This window comes from Culicoides brevitarsis, chromosome 2 (assembly GCF_036172545.1).
Source record: "Culicoides brevitarsis isolate CSIRO-B50_1 chromosome 2, AGI_CSIRO_Cbre_v1, whole genome shotgun sequence".
In the NCBI taxonomy this organism is placed as follows: domain Eukaryota; kingdom Metazoa; phylum Arthropoda; class Insecta; order Diptera; family Ceratopogonidae; genus Culicoides; species Culicoides brevitarsis.
This window is the reverse complement of record NC_087086.1, coordinates 34,056,904-34,074,939: the sequence shown is the minus strand read 5'-3', so window position 1 is coordinate 34,074,939 and position 18,036 is coordinate 34,056,904. Positions and strand designations below refer to the sequence as shown.

At 36.8% G+C, this 18,036-nt stretch overlaps 3 protein-coding genes across 3 annotated transcripts; 2 read left to right on the top strand and 1 right to left on the bottom strand.

Annotated features, from left to right (window-relative positions):
* The first annotated feature begins 69 nt into the window (after positions 1-69).
* LOC134828998 (DNA-dependent protein kinase catalytic subunit-like) lies at positions 70-13,359 on the top strand. The gene is made up of 6 exons (XM_063841990.1): positions 70-1,531; positions 2,768-4,386; positions 4,446-7,045; positions 7,515-9,399; positions 9,458-11,743; positions 12,532-13,359. The coding sequence occupies exons 1-6, from the start codon at positions 70-72 to the stop codon at positions 13,243-13,245; spliced, it is 10,566 nt and encodes a 3,521-aa protein (XP_063698060.1). The 3' UTR covers positions 13,246-13,359.
* Positions 13,350-15,256, top strand: LOC134832507 (probable tRNA (uracil-O(2)-)-methyltransferase). Its single transcript, XM_063846559.1, has 2 exons — positions 13,350-13,749; positions 13,810-15,256. The coding sequence occupies exons 1-2, from the start codon at positions 13,401-13,403 to the stop codon at positions 15,180-15,182; spliced, it is 1,722 nt and encodes a 573-aa protein (XP_063702629.1). The 5' UTR covers positions 13,350-13,400; the 3' UTR covers positions 15,183-15,256.
* LOC134832508 (elongation factor Tu) lies at positions 15,177-17,993 on the bottom strand. The gene is made up of 3 exons (XM_063846560.1): positions 17,849-17,993; positions 16,538-17,741; positions 15,177-15,455 (listed from the first exon to the last, which is right to left on the bottom strand). The coding sequence occupies exons 1-3, from the start codon at positions 17,886-17,888 to the stop codon at positions 15,266-15,268; spliced, it is 1,434 nt and encodes a 477-aa protein (XP_063702630.1). The 5' UTR covers positions 17,889-17,993; the 3' UTR covers positions 15,177-15,265.
* Positions 17,994-18,036: the final 43 nt, after the last annotated feature.

The window sequence follows — 18,036 nt, the reverse complement described above, 5'->3', positions numbered from 1 at the left end:
TCATTAGATGCTCGTCACGCTGCCCGATCGTCTCACAACCAAACAATCGACGACTCTGACGACAAATTGATGCTGCGAAATCTCGTCCAATCCTTTCGTCGCACTTTGAAACAACCAGAAGCGAATTTCACCAACATTCGAATCGCGATTCGGGGCTTTGGAACACTCTCAAAGGCATGTAGGCTACTTTTGGAGCCCGAATTTTTGAACGAAGTCTTGACTTTGGTGCTTCAGAGGATTCGTTACACCGATTATAAAGACGATGCGACGCGTTCCAAACAACTTCTCGAGCATTTACCGGATTACGTGAACTCTCTTTCGGAAATTATGACCAACATGGATCACTTGACTGCCATTCAGCTGACATATTTGGAGAATATTATCGTCGAATTGATGCGAGATTTTTATTATTTGAGTCAAAGTCATCATGAATTGGTTGTCGTTTCAATTCTTTCAACTCTCGCAAATGTCCAGAAAATGGGAGAAAACGTTTACAACGACTTTATCGACCGAATTGTCTTCCAAGGTGTCGTTTGGGCATGCGACAAATGCTTAATTTACGACACCGATTGGTCCGAAGAGCGAGATTGGAAGGAAAATGTGACTTATCGCTCGTATCTTCCGTTATGGCAAGGCTTAATTGACGAAGAACGTCTCCATCCGAACTTTGATAGGCCTAAAATCGCAAGAAAACTCCTTGATATCCTGCTAAATACGCTTTTTCAGATAATTGGAAAGCTAAATTTTACTTTGAAGAAGAGGACTTACCGAGATGAGGACGGAATTGAACAAGAATTTAATTTTTGTGACCCGAATATCGACTTGGAACCCGTAAAACCGCAAGATTTTCACATTTTTGTCAATATTGTCGATTTATATTCGGAAATTTTGAAGAATTTACCGGAAATTACGAAAAAAAGTTCAATAGCTCCACGTTGGCTTGGGCATGCATGTGACGAACTCATCAAAAAAATCTTGGAATATCCCTTAATAAGCGGTTTCGTTAAATTACTCGAAGTTTTGATCAAAATTGGAAAAGAAACAAACTACTTTTCAAACCTGAATGAGCCATTTCGTGTCTTATTAAGTGCCTTTGTGAAAGAAATCATTCAGCGCGTTACTCAATCAACAGCTGAGCTGCAACTTTCGTATTTGAAACTCATTTTTGTGTGTCCCGTCGTGTTATTGAAGGATTTTGTGAGGAAAATGACAGAAATTTATCTCATCGCTTTTGAGTTTGGGAAAAATTTGCCCGTTTTGTGGATTGCATCGATGGCGCTGAGGAGTTTGGAAGAGCTAATTGAAGTTATTGAAGATGAAAAACGTAAAAAATTGTTGAAAAAAGTGTTGCCGGCGTTGGAATCGTTCCTCAGTAGTTCAGGAGATGCGACAGTGAATAAGATTAAAACGGAAATTGTGAGATCTGGAACGAAAGGAGGGAAAAGAACGAATATTAAAAGGAAATTTGAGATTTCAGAGGGAATGGAGACGGAGTTGCTTAAATTTCAGAAGAGGATTGTCTTGTTTTTAGGTGAGAATTTCAATTTTTGTCTAAATATTTTTTTAAAAACTTTTTCCATTTAACGAAATTATCAAATTTTACCCTTTCAATAAAAATTTCAAAATTTGCCCATTTGATGAAAGTTTCAAATTTTACCCTTTTAACGAAAGTTTCAAATTTTGCCCTTTTAACGAAAGTTTCAAATTTTACCCTTTTAACGAAAGTTTCAAATTTTACCCATTTAATAAAAATTTCAAAATTTGCCCATTTAACGAAAGTTTCAAATTTTGCCCTTTTAACGAAAGTTTCAAATTTTGCATTTTCAACAAAAGTTTCAAATTTTGCCCATTTAACGAAAGTTTCAAATTTGCCCATTTAACGAAAGTTTCAAATTTTGCCCTTTTAACGAAAGTTTCAAATTTTACCCATTTAATAAAAATTTCAAAATTTGCCCATTTAACGAAAGTTTCAAAATTTGCCCTTTTAACGAAAGTTTCAAATTTGCCCATTTAACGAAAGTTTCAAATTTTGCCCTTTTAACGAAAGTTTCAAATTTTATCCATTTAATAAAAATTTAAAAATTTGCCCATTTAACGAAAGTTTCAAATTTTGCCCTTTTAACGAAAGTTTCAAATTTTACCCTTTTAACGAAAGTTTCTAATTTTTCCCTTTTAACGAAAGTTTAAAATTTTACCCTTTTAACGAAAGTTTCAAATTTTACCCATTTAATAAAAATTTCACAATTTGCCCATTTAACGAAAGTTTCAAATTTTGCCCTTTTAACGAAAGTTTCAAATTTTATCCATTTAATAAAAATTTCAAAATTTGCCCTTTTAACGAAAGTTTCAAATTTGCCCATTTAACGAAAGTTTCAAATTTTGCCCTTTTAACGAAAGTTTCAAATTTTACCCATTTAATAAAAATTTCAAAATTTGCCCATTTAACGAAAGTTTCAAATTTTGCCTTTTTATAGAAAGTTTCAAATTTTACCCTTTTAACGAAAGTTTCAAATTTTACCCATTTAATAAAAATTTCAAAATTTGCCCATTTAACGAAAGTTTCAAATTTTACCCTTTTAACGAAAGTTTCAAATTTTACCCATTTAATAAAAATTTCAAAATTTGCCCATTTAATAAAAATTTAAAAATTTGCCCCTTAAACGACAGTTTCAAAATTTACCCTTTTAACGAAAGTTTCAAATTTTGCCCATTTAATAAAAATTTCAAAATTTTACCCTTTTAACGAATTTTTTTTTTAATTTTTCAGGAAAACTCTCCTTAGAAGAATGTCAATTCATGTTGCACCGCGAGCCCGAATCCTTGGAATTAGTAAAATGGGAGCCAAAAAACCACTTAGACCTCAAAATTCAAGCCAACGTCTTCAAAATCGATCAACTAATCCCTCGAATTAGTCACTTGGCGCTCTTTTCTTCGGACCGCAAGACAAAAGTTGCTGCTTGTGAGTTTCTTCACACAATTGTTCTCTACTTGATCGGCACCAACAACCTCTCAACTGTCATTTGGGAGAAACTTTCACCGAAAATCATCGAATTAGGCGTCGACTCTGACGCTGCAGTGCAGGAAATGTTCGAACCTTTGCTTTATCAAATCGTTCATTACTTGTCGAAACCCGATTTTATCCATTTAAAAGGCACGGAAACGTTTTTTGAAGCACTTTTACACTTGATTTCCCATTCCAGCAACAATTCCATCCAAGATTTGAGTGCAAAACTACTCCGAGAGTTCGTTTCGTGGAGTTTGAGACACGTGAGACGCGATCGCGTGGGAGCAACTCCCGCTAATTTGAAGAATTTGTTCAATCGGTTGATGCTGTATTGCACGGATGCGGATAATAACAACAGAAAAGCGGCAGTTTTGACTTTTAATAATTTATTTCGCATCACGAGACAAGAAAAAAGTCTCGTTTCGGAGCTTTGGATCGAACTTTTTTACTGTTACTGCACGAATTACGTGATGACTGAGAACTTTTATCTCGAAAATCATCAAAAACCGGAATTAGAACAACACAACATCGCTTTGGACAACTTTATGAAGGTCTTTGTCGTTCAAGATTTTACGAAATTTGATCCCAATCGACGTTTCCCGGCAGTTTTTGATGCTCGTTTAGGCTTAAAATCGGTTGCTTTGTGGGTCCTGAGCCAATGTTCATCGATAAATCAAAGAAATTATCGCCTAAAATGCATCGAAATGTTCTCCGTGTTCGCCAAAACCCTAAATCCCGACAAATCTGTGATAAATTTCGTCACCGAGAACAACTTGGAGCTGATAAAAGTCTTCGAAGAAGCAAACGGAAGCGGTTTGTCACGATTTCCCGAGTACAAAAACACCGCAACGTTCCTTACGACGCCCCAACAATGGCTTGCGACACTTTTAACCGCCCTCGACGGGTACTTTTGGGTCATCCACAAAAAACTAGACGCCTCCATCGAACAAAATTTGCTCCAAGAGTCATCAACGTTCCTTGTTGCCATTGAATTTTTCATGCAAAACATGATTTTAGCGGATTCAGTTGTTCCCTCATCGAGTCAATCCGATATTTCGACCGATAGTTTGGAGATGCAGCTGAATTTGAATGAACGGGAGACCATTAAAAACCTAAAACAAAAAATTATTATTAAAATTTTCGAGATTTTAACAAATTTGTTGCTGCAAGAGACTTTTCCAACGGATTTTTTGAGGAAAAATCTCACAAAAATCATCGAAATTGTGAAATTTTTGATATTTGAGCCTGAAAAATTGGATTTTCCGACGCATGAGAGTTCTGAAACGGAAATTGGGCGAAAAACCAGTGTCAGATTCGTACTAGAAGTTCATCGAAAACTCAATTCCAGTGTAAAATTTGTATTTTTAGGTGAATTTCATCTGGTAAGTTCAATTTTTACTTAAAAAATTTATAATTTTTTTAATAATTTTTATCATTTTAGGCCCAAATTTCATCTTTTAAGGAACTTATGATGTCATTCGAAGCCGATATCCATAAAAACTCGATCCCATACGAGCATCACTCCAAAGCGAAAGGACTTTTACTGTCACTTTCTGCTCTTCCATCATCCGTCGCTGAATTAGAACTACTTTTAGATCAACTTTTCACAAAAATTTTCACTTCCCTGAAGAGAACATTGCTCGAAAGTACTGAAATGGAGGTCTCGGAAGCTGTAAATCCCAATCCAAGTATCAAAGATTACATTTCACGACTACTAAAAATTGTGTTGTTATCAAAAAATGCTTCAACTCGGCTAAAATCCTTCATTTTCGACGAAACTATATTAAAAACGGACGATACGGTAGTGAAACATGGCGAATTCTTCAAAAATATCTACAAAAACGTCGTTTTAGAGTTCGTTTGTCGCAACGTGGAAGATTTTGTGCAAGAAATGTTCTCGTCGGAAGATGAAATTTCCGGTTTTTATCAAATTTTGCAGTATTTATGTGATTTTTGTGACTTTGCCCATAAGAAAATCACCCCGGAGCATGCGGCAGAGACGAAAAAGTCACTTGTAAAGGCAATTTTGAAGCATTTACCATCAATTTTGAGTACAAGTCGCAAAGTAGAGGACAGCGAACTCCAAATTGTGAACTTAATCTCGCATTTAATGATGATTTTTAACGAAAACCCGCTTTACATGATCGATTCCGAGGGATTAATTCAATCGTGGTTCATGGAAATCATGTCGCGGGACCAAACTTTGTTAGATACGAAGACAAAACTGCTCGTTTTACTTCCATGTTTCACGGGATCTTTATCAAAAATCGATTTGCAGCAAGATTTGGATGCTTGTCTCGTCGAACATTTAAAAGATAAGCATTTTCCGCATCAATCCCACGAGTTCGAGCATGGCAGCATCCAACATGACAGCTATATCGCGTGTTTTCAAGCGATTTTAGAGGCTCTGGTAGTAACAAAGTCCCCTGTGATACTGATGTTCGTCGTAAAAATCTCCGCTTCAGACCCAAAACACGTCATCGAGCACGAACTGAGGCAAGCCATCACTAAATATGCTTCCGGGCAGGTACAAGAGACACTTTTGGCGGATATTTTTTATTTATTTGACGTTTTTCGGAGCTATTCGTACACGCATGACATTCGAACGACCATTTTAAAAAGATTTTTGTTGGGAATTCTGAAGGCAAGTCCCGAAAATGTCGCAAAATTGTTCTTCAAAACGGCTTTTAGGGACATTTGGCGACTCGTCAAGGCCCAACATCGCACCAAACATGCGTTAATTGACAAAATGGCGGGATTTCAGCTGCTGGAAATCCTTTTCGGGATCTGCACAAAGGATTTTCTCGACACTCCAGGCAACATTGAAGCTGACGAACCTCCCATGCGAGCGACAATCTTCGCGTGTCGCGACGAATTCCTCACCACAAACCACGATCCCGATCTTGCCGAGTATTTCCGGAAGGCCCAATGTGCCGTTTTTAATTGTTTGTGCACGACACTCGCGAATCACCAAACAAACGGCGACTTGTACTACAAAATGTTGTTTAAAAACCCCCAAATTTGGTCAAACATCATGAATGTCAGCGATTCGCAAGTTTATCAGATGACGTCGCAGGAAGTTGATGACTATCCGGTCGTTCGACGGCGCATCGTGGCAATTCGGAACATTAAAAAATTGCAGGGCGTGACGGAAAATCGACATTTTCATGCAACGACGTCCATTTATGCGAGTTCCCTGAGTCAAGATGTGCTCCGAGTGGATTTTAGTAACACCATTGTGAGGTCGAATGTCCCTGAAGAGCCGGAAAAAGAACTTGCGATGACTCCCTTTGGCGAAATTGCGCTCGAAAAAATCCTGATAAACGATCACGAGTGCATGGCGAACATTTGTGCGGTCATTCATCACATGCGCGACAAGGAAATAACGAATTTCGGCTTCAAAGTCGTGTGGATCGAGAGTTTGTGCGGCATGATGGTTGAACATCCGGTACTAAATGTGCGAAGATTCATCGCAAAAGTCGTGGATAACTGTCGGGATGTCTTCAAAAATGCCGTGGCGACAGTTTATCCGGCGATACTGAAGTTTCTGATCCAAGATTTTACGATGATGAACGCTTTTGTCACGGATTTGTGCGTTTTGCTGCTCGAATGGAGTGAAGTCTACACAATTCAAAGTCAAGAAGAGCAACAATTGGCATCGAAGTTGGTTGAATTGTTAATTAAAAAGGCAAATAGCAAGAGAAAAGACATTTTGAGGGCAAATTTGGAGATTTTTAAGAACTTTGTGGAGCTTTGGAAGGGATTTTTGGTGTTGCCGTATCAAGAAATCTTGTTAAAAGTCGCTGAATCGGAGCTGGCGGGGGAAATGATGGATGTTGAGACAAAAGGAAGCATTTATGGCATTCATTTAAGTGCAATTTTACTCTCGGCGGGACTGATTCCGTGGAATGAAGATACGAAAGTGAACTTTTTTGCAGCTGTGAGATGGTCCATGTTCAGCAAATACGCCGTCGAGTATCAACCAGCAGGGCAATTGTATGGAATGTGTTTAAGGGAGGAGTTTAAAGATAAAACTGAAAGGTAAGAAATGAGTTTTTATTAATTTTTATTTAATTTAAAAAAAAAATTCTATTAGAAAGTTGAAAACTATAAAGTTTGTGCTGAATTAAAATCGAGTATTTTAAAGCAAGTCACTTTTTGACCAATTTCAAGGCTAAAATTGAATAAATATTCATTCTAAAGTTCATTTCTGTTCATATTGGGTCGATATTTGATGAAACAAAAAAATCAGCGTTTTGAAGCTCAAACGCTGATAAATTTAACAAGTCACTTTTTGATCAGTTTTAAGCCTAAAATTGAATAAATATTCATTCTAAAGCTCATTTTTGTTCATATTGGGTCGATATTTGACAAAACAAAAAAATCAGCGTTTTGAAGCTCAAACGCTGATAAATTTAACAAGTCACTTTTTGATCAGTTTTATGCCTAAAATTGAACAAATATTTTTTTTTTAATTTTTCATTTTTTTAATAATTATTTTCCTTTTCAGTGCCTTTTTGGAAAACCCTGACATCGTCGAGTTCATCTCCCAACTCAAAATCGACCTTCGCCAAGACCAGAACAACGCTCTTGACATCATCTACGGCATCCAAAAATACTGCGTTACCTTCCTCAAGCCCTTCACAAATCTCATCACCGACAAAATCCCGCTCGCCATGCGAAAAATCAAACTAAAATACCTCGAAATGTTCCTCGCTGCCATGGAATTCTACGAAAATCACCTCTTCAAAGAGATAATTTACACCATCAACATTCGTCAGTTGCTCAAACAACCAGATTTTAAGATCATGGCTTTACATATCATCAACCGAGCGTTGCCTCTAATCACGCCAACGGAAGTTTTATTCCTTTTTACTGACGTCACAGCTTTAATTAACGACGCCTCGAGCCAAGTTCGCGAAATTGTGTATGAAATTTTAATTTTTATCTACAAAAATTTGGCGGGAAAAGTGGATTTACGGAATATTGATCGCACCGGAGCTTATCTCTTGGAAGGGATTTTGGACTCAAACCCCGAAATTCAAGCAAGATTGATAAAATTTTGGTCAGATCCGGAGCAACTTCCTCTGGGCTTGGATAAACGCATGGAAAAACTTTTTTGTCAAATTTACAAACATGACGCGAAAAATTTTCTCACGGCAGCTACGTTACTTTTGCTTCATCCGGCAATCGTGGATCCTACTTCGGCCTTACCTTTGTTCCATTACACGCCGCCGGAGGATGTCAAACATGTCGAAAAACGTATCGACACGAATTGGCGACGCAATGCAAGTCTCACGAGACCTCCTTTATTCGTCGAAACGAAAACGCTGCGACAAACGATCCAAACTTTGAGCTCCCAAGTCGATGGAATTCGCGTCACACAAACTGCTGACAAGGCGGAAACAACAAATTTCACTCCAACAATCGACCCAAACGACTTTTTCACGTCAAAAAATGTCTTTGGCAGCAATATCGTGACGCAAGATTCATTTTTGGTCCGTACGCAACAACAACCGAGTCTCTCACGTCGCTCAAATTTCGTCACGGAGACACAAGAAACGCAAAAAAGTGGATTTAGTCATCTTCGACAACGATTTCTCAAGGACGAAAGTAAAATTCAGAAGGAAAAAGCCTTAAAAGCGATTAATTTTCGTTACTCCAACGAGCAAAAACGTCGTTCGGAGCGCCGGGAGAACGAATTACGTGTCACTTTGTATCGGCGATACCGCGACGGAGATTTCCCCGACTTGACAATCAATTCTTTAGCACTTCTCTTGCCTCTGCAAGCCCTTTTGCGACACGACAAGCAAGTAACAAGACAAGTTTTCACCGAAATCTTTGCCGTAAGTCAAAAAATCGCACGGAACGAGGTCCTGAACCAACTAATTGGCAACCAAACAAACTCCATAATGGATTCTTTCGTCTCGGGAGACGCAACTTTCATCGCCACGTTGTTAGATATCGCCATTACCAACGCAAAAACTTTTAAAATCTCACCGGGAGCTGTTAAAAACGTCGCCAAAGCGAGTAATAACTTGACTTTGGGCATTTTATACCTCGAGGAACGCTTGAATGTCATTGAAAACGGGCAAGAAGACCATTGGGCGCAATTAGCGGAGTTGTATCGTTGCTTATCGGAACATGATGTGCTAAATGGCATCTTCGCCAACAAAATTAACGTCGATAATCGCCTTCCGGAAGCGATTCAAGCGATGGCAGAGAACAAATTTGAGCACGCCAACGATATTTGGATCGAAATTTTGGGATCTGTGGAACGCGGGAAGCCGGAGGAGGACTTTTGCTTTCAAGCACATTTCGATTGTCTCGCGGCGCTTGGCGATTGGGACGGTTTAGTGAAGAATGTGCGTCGAAAATGTGGCGAATTGAACGAAGTAAGGCATTTTTTGTTAAAAATTCGATAAAAAAATATTTTTAAAAATTTTTTTTTAGGTCTGGGACAACGGATTCAAACAAGAAGTGCTCCTTCCGCATCTCGTTTCAAGCGAAACTCACTTAATTTTAGAGGAATTACACGATAACGACTCATTTTTAACACATCTCGTACAATGGCGTGCCTCGAAGGACCGTTGGGAGATCTTAAAACAAAATTTCAGTGAAGAACTTGCCATGTTACTGGTTGCCCAAGGCGATTTCCATCAAGCAAGGGTCATTGCCGAACAAAATATTCAAAATTTTCTGCTAGAATGGGCCAATTTGGACATCCTTTGTGACAAAATTCGACTTTTTAAGCTAGAAAAGGTCCGAATTTTGTCAGAACTCTTCACAACAATCGAAAAATTCTTCCTTCGACCCCCGAATGAGGCGATTTTCAACTCTGCAACGAAATTTTATGAGCTTTCCTTACCTTCAAAAACAGATTCAACGATTTTTTGGGACACCCTGATCACGTATCGCTCATTTTTCGTGCAAAAATTGAACGAACGAACCATCGATGAGGACCTGGAAATGCATAAAAATAACATTTCACTCACAGTTGATGCGGAAAAGCTCAAATTATTCGACGTGGCATTGAAACAAGCGAATTACGGCTTAGCTGAGCACATTTTGGATCGGATTCGGACAAGTATTGACATCAAACAATTGGAAATTCACGAAAGTTACTTGGAAATTCGAAAGGCAGCGGAGAAAGAAAATGTCGGGACACGCTTGAATGATCTCCTTTTGGCATGTGCGAGACTCAAAAAGGCCCAAAATGACGTTCAAAGCAGTTTGAGTCTTGCGGAAATCGGAGAAATGTTACTTGAAGTACCGGAAAATGAAAGAAATCATCGGATTTTTAACGAATTTTGTGAGAAAAGGACTCCTTCGAGCGTGGATTTGCAGGAAAAAGTCATTTTTTATTTGAAAACCGCTCTGGAAAGGAACATTTCGAGTCAAAATGTGACAGAAATGGCAGAAAACTTTATGAAAATTGCGGATTTTTCGTATTTTTGTCTCGAATCTCCTGAAAAAAGTGACAAAATTCGCTTGGAACGAGACATTGTTCAATACACTTTGAAGGCAATGCAGCTTGGGAACAAAAAAGCGCGCGATCTCTTCGCCCGTTTGCTTCAACTCGAAGGTTTAAGTGACAAAAGTGTCTCGAATACGTTCATTTCCGAAGCTTCCAAAGTGCCCGATTGGCTTTTCCTCGAATGGATTCCCCAAATTTTGTGTCATTTGGATTTGCAACAAAGATGCTGCTTGGATATAATTGTCGAAAAATTGAATCGCGCCTTTTCATCGGAGCTAATTTACCCGTTGCGCTTCAAAATTTTGAGCAATTTGGAGGACGGGAAACAAGTTCGACCATTTTTAACGGAGTTACTGGATCGATTGATGACGCCGCTCGTGAAACGTTTCATCAATGGACTCTCTTTGATCTGCTTGCCACTCGTCAAAGTCAAAAATTCTGTTCAAAATTTGCAAAAATTGATGCAAAGTCGGCCTGAAACGCAAGTTTTTCACGATGCGGTTGCTAAAGAAATGCAAATTTTGTTCAAAAATACCGACGAAGGCTCGGAATATCGCAAAATTATGTCTTACAAAACGCATTTTGAGCAATTTTTGCAACAAGATCCCGTGACTTTGCGCGATTCGATCGTCAGTTCGTTACAAAAAATGTTTGAAACGCTCAATAAATCAACAAAATCGAACGCACAAGAAATTCTAAGCACGGAAAATCTCTCTCCGTGGCTCGCGAATTACCATTTCAAGAGCGGCACTGAAAGCATTTCCATTCCGGGGCAGTTTACGAGACCGAAATCCAAGCCGCACAGCAACGAACACGTTCAAATCATCAAAATCGACGCCAATGTGACAATTTTTCCCTCGATTCGGAGACCAATCAGGATAAAATTCTACGGATCTGATGGCAAGGAGTACACTTTTCTCACGAAATATGGCGAAGATTCGCGACAAGATCAGAGAATTCAGCAATTGTTGAGTATCATGTCGGAAAAGATGGGTAACGATCGAAATTGTCGACTGCAGAACCTGAAAATTGTTACTTATGGCGTCACGCCAATTGATAAGCTTTTTGGGCTGTATAATTGGGTCGGAAATACAATTCAGTTGAGAGATGCGCTGTTCAAAAGTTATGAAAGACATGAAAATGGATCGATTGAAGACTTGGTAGAGTTAATTAAGCCGGAGCAGGAAAGGCTTTTGAGCTCTGTGAAGATTTATGATGTGCAGCCGTACGCTTTGACGGCGCTAAATAACGAGAGAGAAGTTGTAAGTAAAGTTTTTTTTATTGATTTTTGTTAGATTTTCGAAAAACTGACTCTTAAAGTTTCAAATTTTCGAAACTTCTCAGATTTTCGAAACCTCTTAGATTTTAAGAAATTTCTTCAGATTTTCGAAAATAACTTGTTAGATTTTCGAAATTCTCTTAGATTTTCGAAATTTGCTCATCTAACTTCTTAGATTTTCGAAAATTGTTCAAGAAATTTCTTAGATTTTCGAAAATTGTTTATGAAACTTCTCAGATTTTCGAAGATTTATTTAAATTCTCTTAGATTTTCGAAATTTGTTCATAAAACTTCTTAGATTTTCGAAAATTGTTCAAGAAATTTCTTAGATTTTCGAAATTTGTTTATGAAACTTCTCAGATTTTCGAAATTTGATTTTCGAAATTTGCTCAAACTTCTCAGATTTTCGAAAATTTGTTTCGAATTCTCTCAGATTTTCGAAATTTGTTCAAAAAACATTCAGATTTTCGAAAATTTATTTAAAATTCTCTCAGATTTTCGAAATTTGTTCAAAAAATTTGTTAGATTTTCGAAATTCTTCAAGAAACTTTTCAGATTTTCGAAAATTTATTTCAAATTCTCTCAGATTTTCGAAATTTGTTTAAAACACTTCTTAGATTTTCGAAAATTCTTCAAGAAACTTAACAGATTTTCGAAAATTCTCAGATTTTCGAATATCAATTTTGAAATTTATTCAATTTTTGAAATTTTCTTTCTTATCTTTTAAAAAAGTCATAAAATCTAAAAAAAAATCTTAATTTTTCTTTTTAGATCGCCTCCAACTTCCGCAAAATCATCGAAAAAGTCCCGCGAAACCTTCTGAAGAACTCTTTACTCGACTACGCCTCAAACTACGAGAAATATTACGCCCTGAAAGCGAATTTTGTTCGTAGTTTAGCTTCCATGGCTGTCAGTCACTGGATTCTCGGCATCGGCGATCGTCATTTAAGCAACATTCTCATCGACACAAAGTCCTTCACGCTCATCGGCATCGATTTCGGTCATGCATTCGGCACAGCGACGCGAGATTTGCCAATTCCCGAGCTAATTCCCTTCCGTTTGACGCCCCAAATGCAAGTCGCCTTGGAACCCATCGGAGTTTTTGGTCAACTCGAACGTTGCATGATTCATGCAATGCGTTGCCTGCGTGCCGAACAGAAAATTTTGAAATCTTGCATGGATCTCTTCGTTAAAGAGGCAATTTCGGAGTGGTTGACCGACACGTCGCCCGAAGCTCGAGTAAATATCGCTTGTCGCAAGCTGTTGGGCGTAAATCCGGCAAAAGTGACGAAAGAAGAGCTGAATTTGAATAAATTAAAGGCACGCGGATACATGGAAGGATACAAAAAACTGCTAAAAACCTCAAATTATTATGGGAGAGAGGAAAAATTGTCTGTTGAGGCTCAAGTGAGGAAATTAATTGAACAAGCAACTGACGAGGCATTGCTCGGAGTCACTTATATCGGATGGACTCCGCATTTTTAAACGAATTTCGAACGTTTTTTCAATAAAAATTTCATTTCTGAACAAGACCTTTAATGAAAATCGCTTAAAAGTTAATTCAGAATTCAATTTCAAAACAAAAACAAACCGGAATTCACATGTCGACCTTAAAAAATTAATTTTTTACTTGAATTAAAATGATTTTACTGAAAAAAGAAGACATTGACAGTGAGAAAGAAGCTTTTTTCAACACAGTTGACTTAATTTTAAACAATCCAGACATCATCAGTAAAGGAATTTTGAGCACTGAAGTTATAAAATTCGGTAAAATCAGGAATTTTTGTGAATCGAAAGTCCTAAAAGTATCAAAAAATGAAATTTTTAATGAAAAATCCAACTTTTGGGACGAGTTTCGACCCGAAAATGTCGATTTAGATACTTTTCAAAGCAAATCTTGCGAAAATGGGACATCAACTGTCGTTGTAAGAAAGAATTTGTTAAAAAATACGAACATTGAAGGAGATTCTTGGACTGTAAGTTTCACCGGTGAGTAAATTTTCTACAAAAATTTGAACTTTTTGATCAATTTTTGTAATTTTCTTGTAGATTTCACTCAAAATTCGGTACTCGTGTGTCGTTACAAGTCCACGGATGATGCAAAAAGTTGTCCTTATAAACTTTTGTATGAAAAAAATTCTGTTTCTCTGTTCATTTGTTGTTCCGAGGAGGAGTTGAACGAGTTTTTGCACTTCAAACAATGGCTCGAGACGAAATTTTTCACTAAATTTTGTAAAATTCTCAAAAATTCGAACAATTTTCAAGGAAATTCCGTCAAATCCTTGTCTCTAATCGACCGAAACGAGTATTATCGTCTCTATTCGCAACTGAAACAGAAATACAGCGAACATCTCTTCTCAATTTGGTGCGAAGTGACCGACCCACAAAAGTACATCTTCGAAGATTTGGGCATCGCGGCGTATCTTTTGCTACTTTGGCAGAAATTTTCACCTGGAAAGCAAAAATTTGTCGATTTGGGATGCGGAAATGGACTTTTGGTGTACATTTTGAGCAACGAGGGACACTTTGGAGTCGGAATTGACGTTCGAGCACGTAAAATATGGGAAATTTATCCAAAATCCGAGATGATTTTGAAAGTTGCGACAGTTACAACGACTGAAAATTGCGAATTTCCTGAAGCAGATTGGATCATTGGCAATCATTCCGATGAATTATCGCCGTGGATTCCGGTAATAGCAGCTAAAAGTTCATTTAAAACGAAATTTTTCCTGCTTCCGTGCTGCGCTTATGAATTTAACGGACAAAAGTATCGACGAGGCAACTCCAAAACGAGCGTTTATGAGGATTTTTTTGTTTATGTGACGGAAATTTCAAGAATTTGTGGATTTCGGGTCGAACATGATCGATTAGCGATACCGTCGACGAAGAGAAATGCCGTTATTGGAGTCACCAGAGTTCATGACGAAACAAAAATGGAAGATTTTTTAAAGGAAATTCAAAATTTTATCGAAGAACGTACGAAAAATTGCGAAAAAAGTGACTTTCGAACGCGAGAATCTGTGGAAGTTGTGAAAAATTGCACGAAAATCGATCGAGAAGTCGTTTCAACGATCGCTTTGAAGGTTTTTAATGAACTTTTGACCAAAAAACGCTTCGTACCTGACTTGCCAGAATGGAATACGGGCGGAAATCTCGCTTTAACCGAAGTTATTGGCTTGTTAAACGACTCGGAAAGGAAAATTTTGAAAGAAAACGCTGGCGGACTCCAAACTTTGTTGAAAAATCATCCAAGCGTCTTCAAAATTCAACGAGGGCAAGTTTCTATTCGAGTTCCCGTAAAAACTAAACTCTCCGGTGACAAATTGAAATTTTACAAAAAAGCTGATTGTTGGTTCTTTAAACATCATCCGCAAAAATGTCCCTTGAAAGACGAAGATTGTACCTACAAACATGAATTTTAGCGTTAATTTTAGTCTAAAATCTATTTTTATTGAATTTTTTTAGAGAAATTAATATGCAATGACCGTTAAATTTATTGAAAAGTCTATTTTTGTTGGGATTTCATGGCCTTCTCTCGTGCCTTTTTGCCTTCTGTGAGGAGAGAACGTTCCTTCTCGCTCAATCCAGGTAAGATATTGGTAACGACGCCAGTGCCTAAGGTAACGTTGCCGTCGCGCAATGTGAAACGAACGCCTTGTTCAACAACCATCGGTCGAATGAGCTTCAAGTTGATCCTGAAAAGAAAAAAAAAAAAATTAATTAATTTTTTGAGAATTTTTTTTTATAGAAAATGGAAAAACATTTTTTTTGTGAATTCAGAACTTTAAAATTTTTTTCGCTTTTTTTAAAAATTATTTGAGCTGAATTTCTTAAGATTTTGCATAATTTTTAGCATATTTTTTGAAAATTAAAATAATTTTTCTTTAAAAAATTATTTTCTTAAAATGTTTAAAAAATCTGAAAATTTTGAGTTTTGAATTTAAAAAAGTTTTAAAATATTTTTTTTATATATCTGAAAATAATTAATTTAATTTTGAACAATTTTTGACTTTTTATCAATTTTTTTAAATTTTTTATTAATTTTTTTAATTTAAAATTGATATAAAAATTTTTGTATAATTTAAAATTATTTTCAAAAATTTTTAAAATATTTTCAAAATTTTTTTTTAAAAATATTTCTAAAAAAAAAGAAAATTCATTTTAAAATTAATTTCAGTAAAAAAAATTATAGTTCAAAAATAAAAAAAAATCTAAAAAAATTAAAAATATTTTTTGAACAAAAGACAAAAATATTAAATAAATTTTAAACAAAAAAAAAATAATTTTTGAATAAAATTCTTAAAATATTAAAAAATTTCTGAATTTTCTCGTAATTTTATGAATTTGTAATTTTTTTTATATTTTTCAGATGTTCAGAATTATATAAAATTGTCTCGAATTTTTTTTAAATTTTTGACAGAAAATATATTTTTTTTATTTTTTCAATTTTTTGAAAATATTTTCCGTTTCTTGATAATTTAAACAAAATTTAATATATTTGTTCATGAAAATTTAAAAAATATTTTTTTTATAAAAATTTAAAAAAATTTTTTTTATGAAAAATTTTAAATATTTTTAATTTTTCTAAAAATTTTTAATTTTTTATTTAATTTTTAAGAAAAATTTTAATTTTTTGAAGGAAAATTTTTACTTTTAATTCATAAAAAAATTAAAAAATATTTTTTTGCATGAATTTGTAAAATTTTTAAAAATTATTTTAATTATTTCTAAAAAAAAAATCAAAAGTCGATAAAAATAAAAAAAATCTTAAACTCACTTTGAATCTTCTCCAGGCATAATCATTTCCTTGCCATCCAACTGAACCTGCGTCGCACAATCCCACGTACGCGAAAACATTTGCAACTGATGATAGTTCGTCACGGGCTTCGAACGTCCTCCCTCTTCCTTCGTCAACATGTAAATTTGCGCCTCCAAGTTATCCGCCGCCTTCACTGTGCCCGGTTTGCACATTACCATACCACGTTTGATGTCATCACGTTTCACGCCACGCACCAAAGCACCCAACTGATCGCCAGCTTGTGATTCCTCCAAAATTTTATGGAACATCTCGATACCCGTGATGGTACTTTTGATGACTTTGTTGTAACCAACGAACTCGCATTCCATGCCTTTTTTGATAATTCCACGCTCAAGACGTCCCGTAACGACTGTGCCACGTCCCGGAATACTGTAAACATGTTCGACGGGCAACAAGAAGGGTTTGTCCAAATCGCGCACTGGCGTCGGCACGTGTTTGTCGACTTCTTCCAAGAGCTTGATAATCGCTTCGGAACCGATTTCGGGGTTTTTTCCTTCTAAAGCGCACAAAGCACTGCCTTTAACGATGGGAGCATTGTCTCCGTCATACCCCATTTCGGTCATTAACTCACGAATTTCCATTTCGACAAGTTCAACCATCTCAGCGTCGGCTGCATCGACCTTGTTAATGAAGACAACGATGTGCGAAATGCCAATTTGCTTCGCCAGCAGCAAATGTTCGCGTGTTTGAGGCATCACACCATCCGTAGCGGCAACGACAAGTATCGCGCCATCCATCTGATTCGTTCCCGTGATCATATTTTTGATGTAATCCGCATGCCCGGGGCAATCTGTGTGCCCATAATGACGATTTTCCGTCTGATATTCGACGTGGGCGACATTAATTGTGATTCCGCGGGCGCGTTCCTCGGGTGCATTATCAATTTCGTTATATTGCTTACTCTCAGCGAGGTCTTTGTCAGCCAAAACTGTCGTAATAGCAGCCGTTAGAGTCGTTTTTCCGTGATCGACATGTCCAATTGTGCCGACATTACAATGCGGCTTGTCCCGTTTGAAGACAACTTTTTCGGCGAACGAGCGACACTGCGTTTGTTGGGGAAATTTGAAGGAAATGGCAGTCGTGGCACGTGCTGCTCCATTAAAAGTCAGGAAACCACGACGAGAATTCCCATATAAAATCTGTTTGAGAGTCTTTTGCAACACTGCGAAAGAAAAAAAATTGATTAGAAAAAAAATTTAAGGAATCACATTGCCCGACACGAAGTTTCTGAGGCATTTTTTCGAGAGAAAACGAAAATCTCGTACTTACCTGGAGTGAAAATCGCTCGAACTGTCATGTAAGACGACATTTTGATGAATTTCGTACGGAATTAAATGAGAAATCTGAGAAAAAATGCAATTAATTGAAGAATTTTCTGCCCTTTTCCGTAAGTGACATAACAATTGAGGTTCGGTCCTACTCCAAATTTGGCATTTTTTGTCATTTCGTTGGCTGAA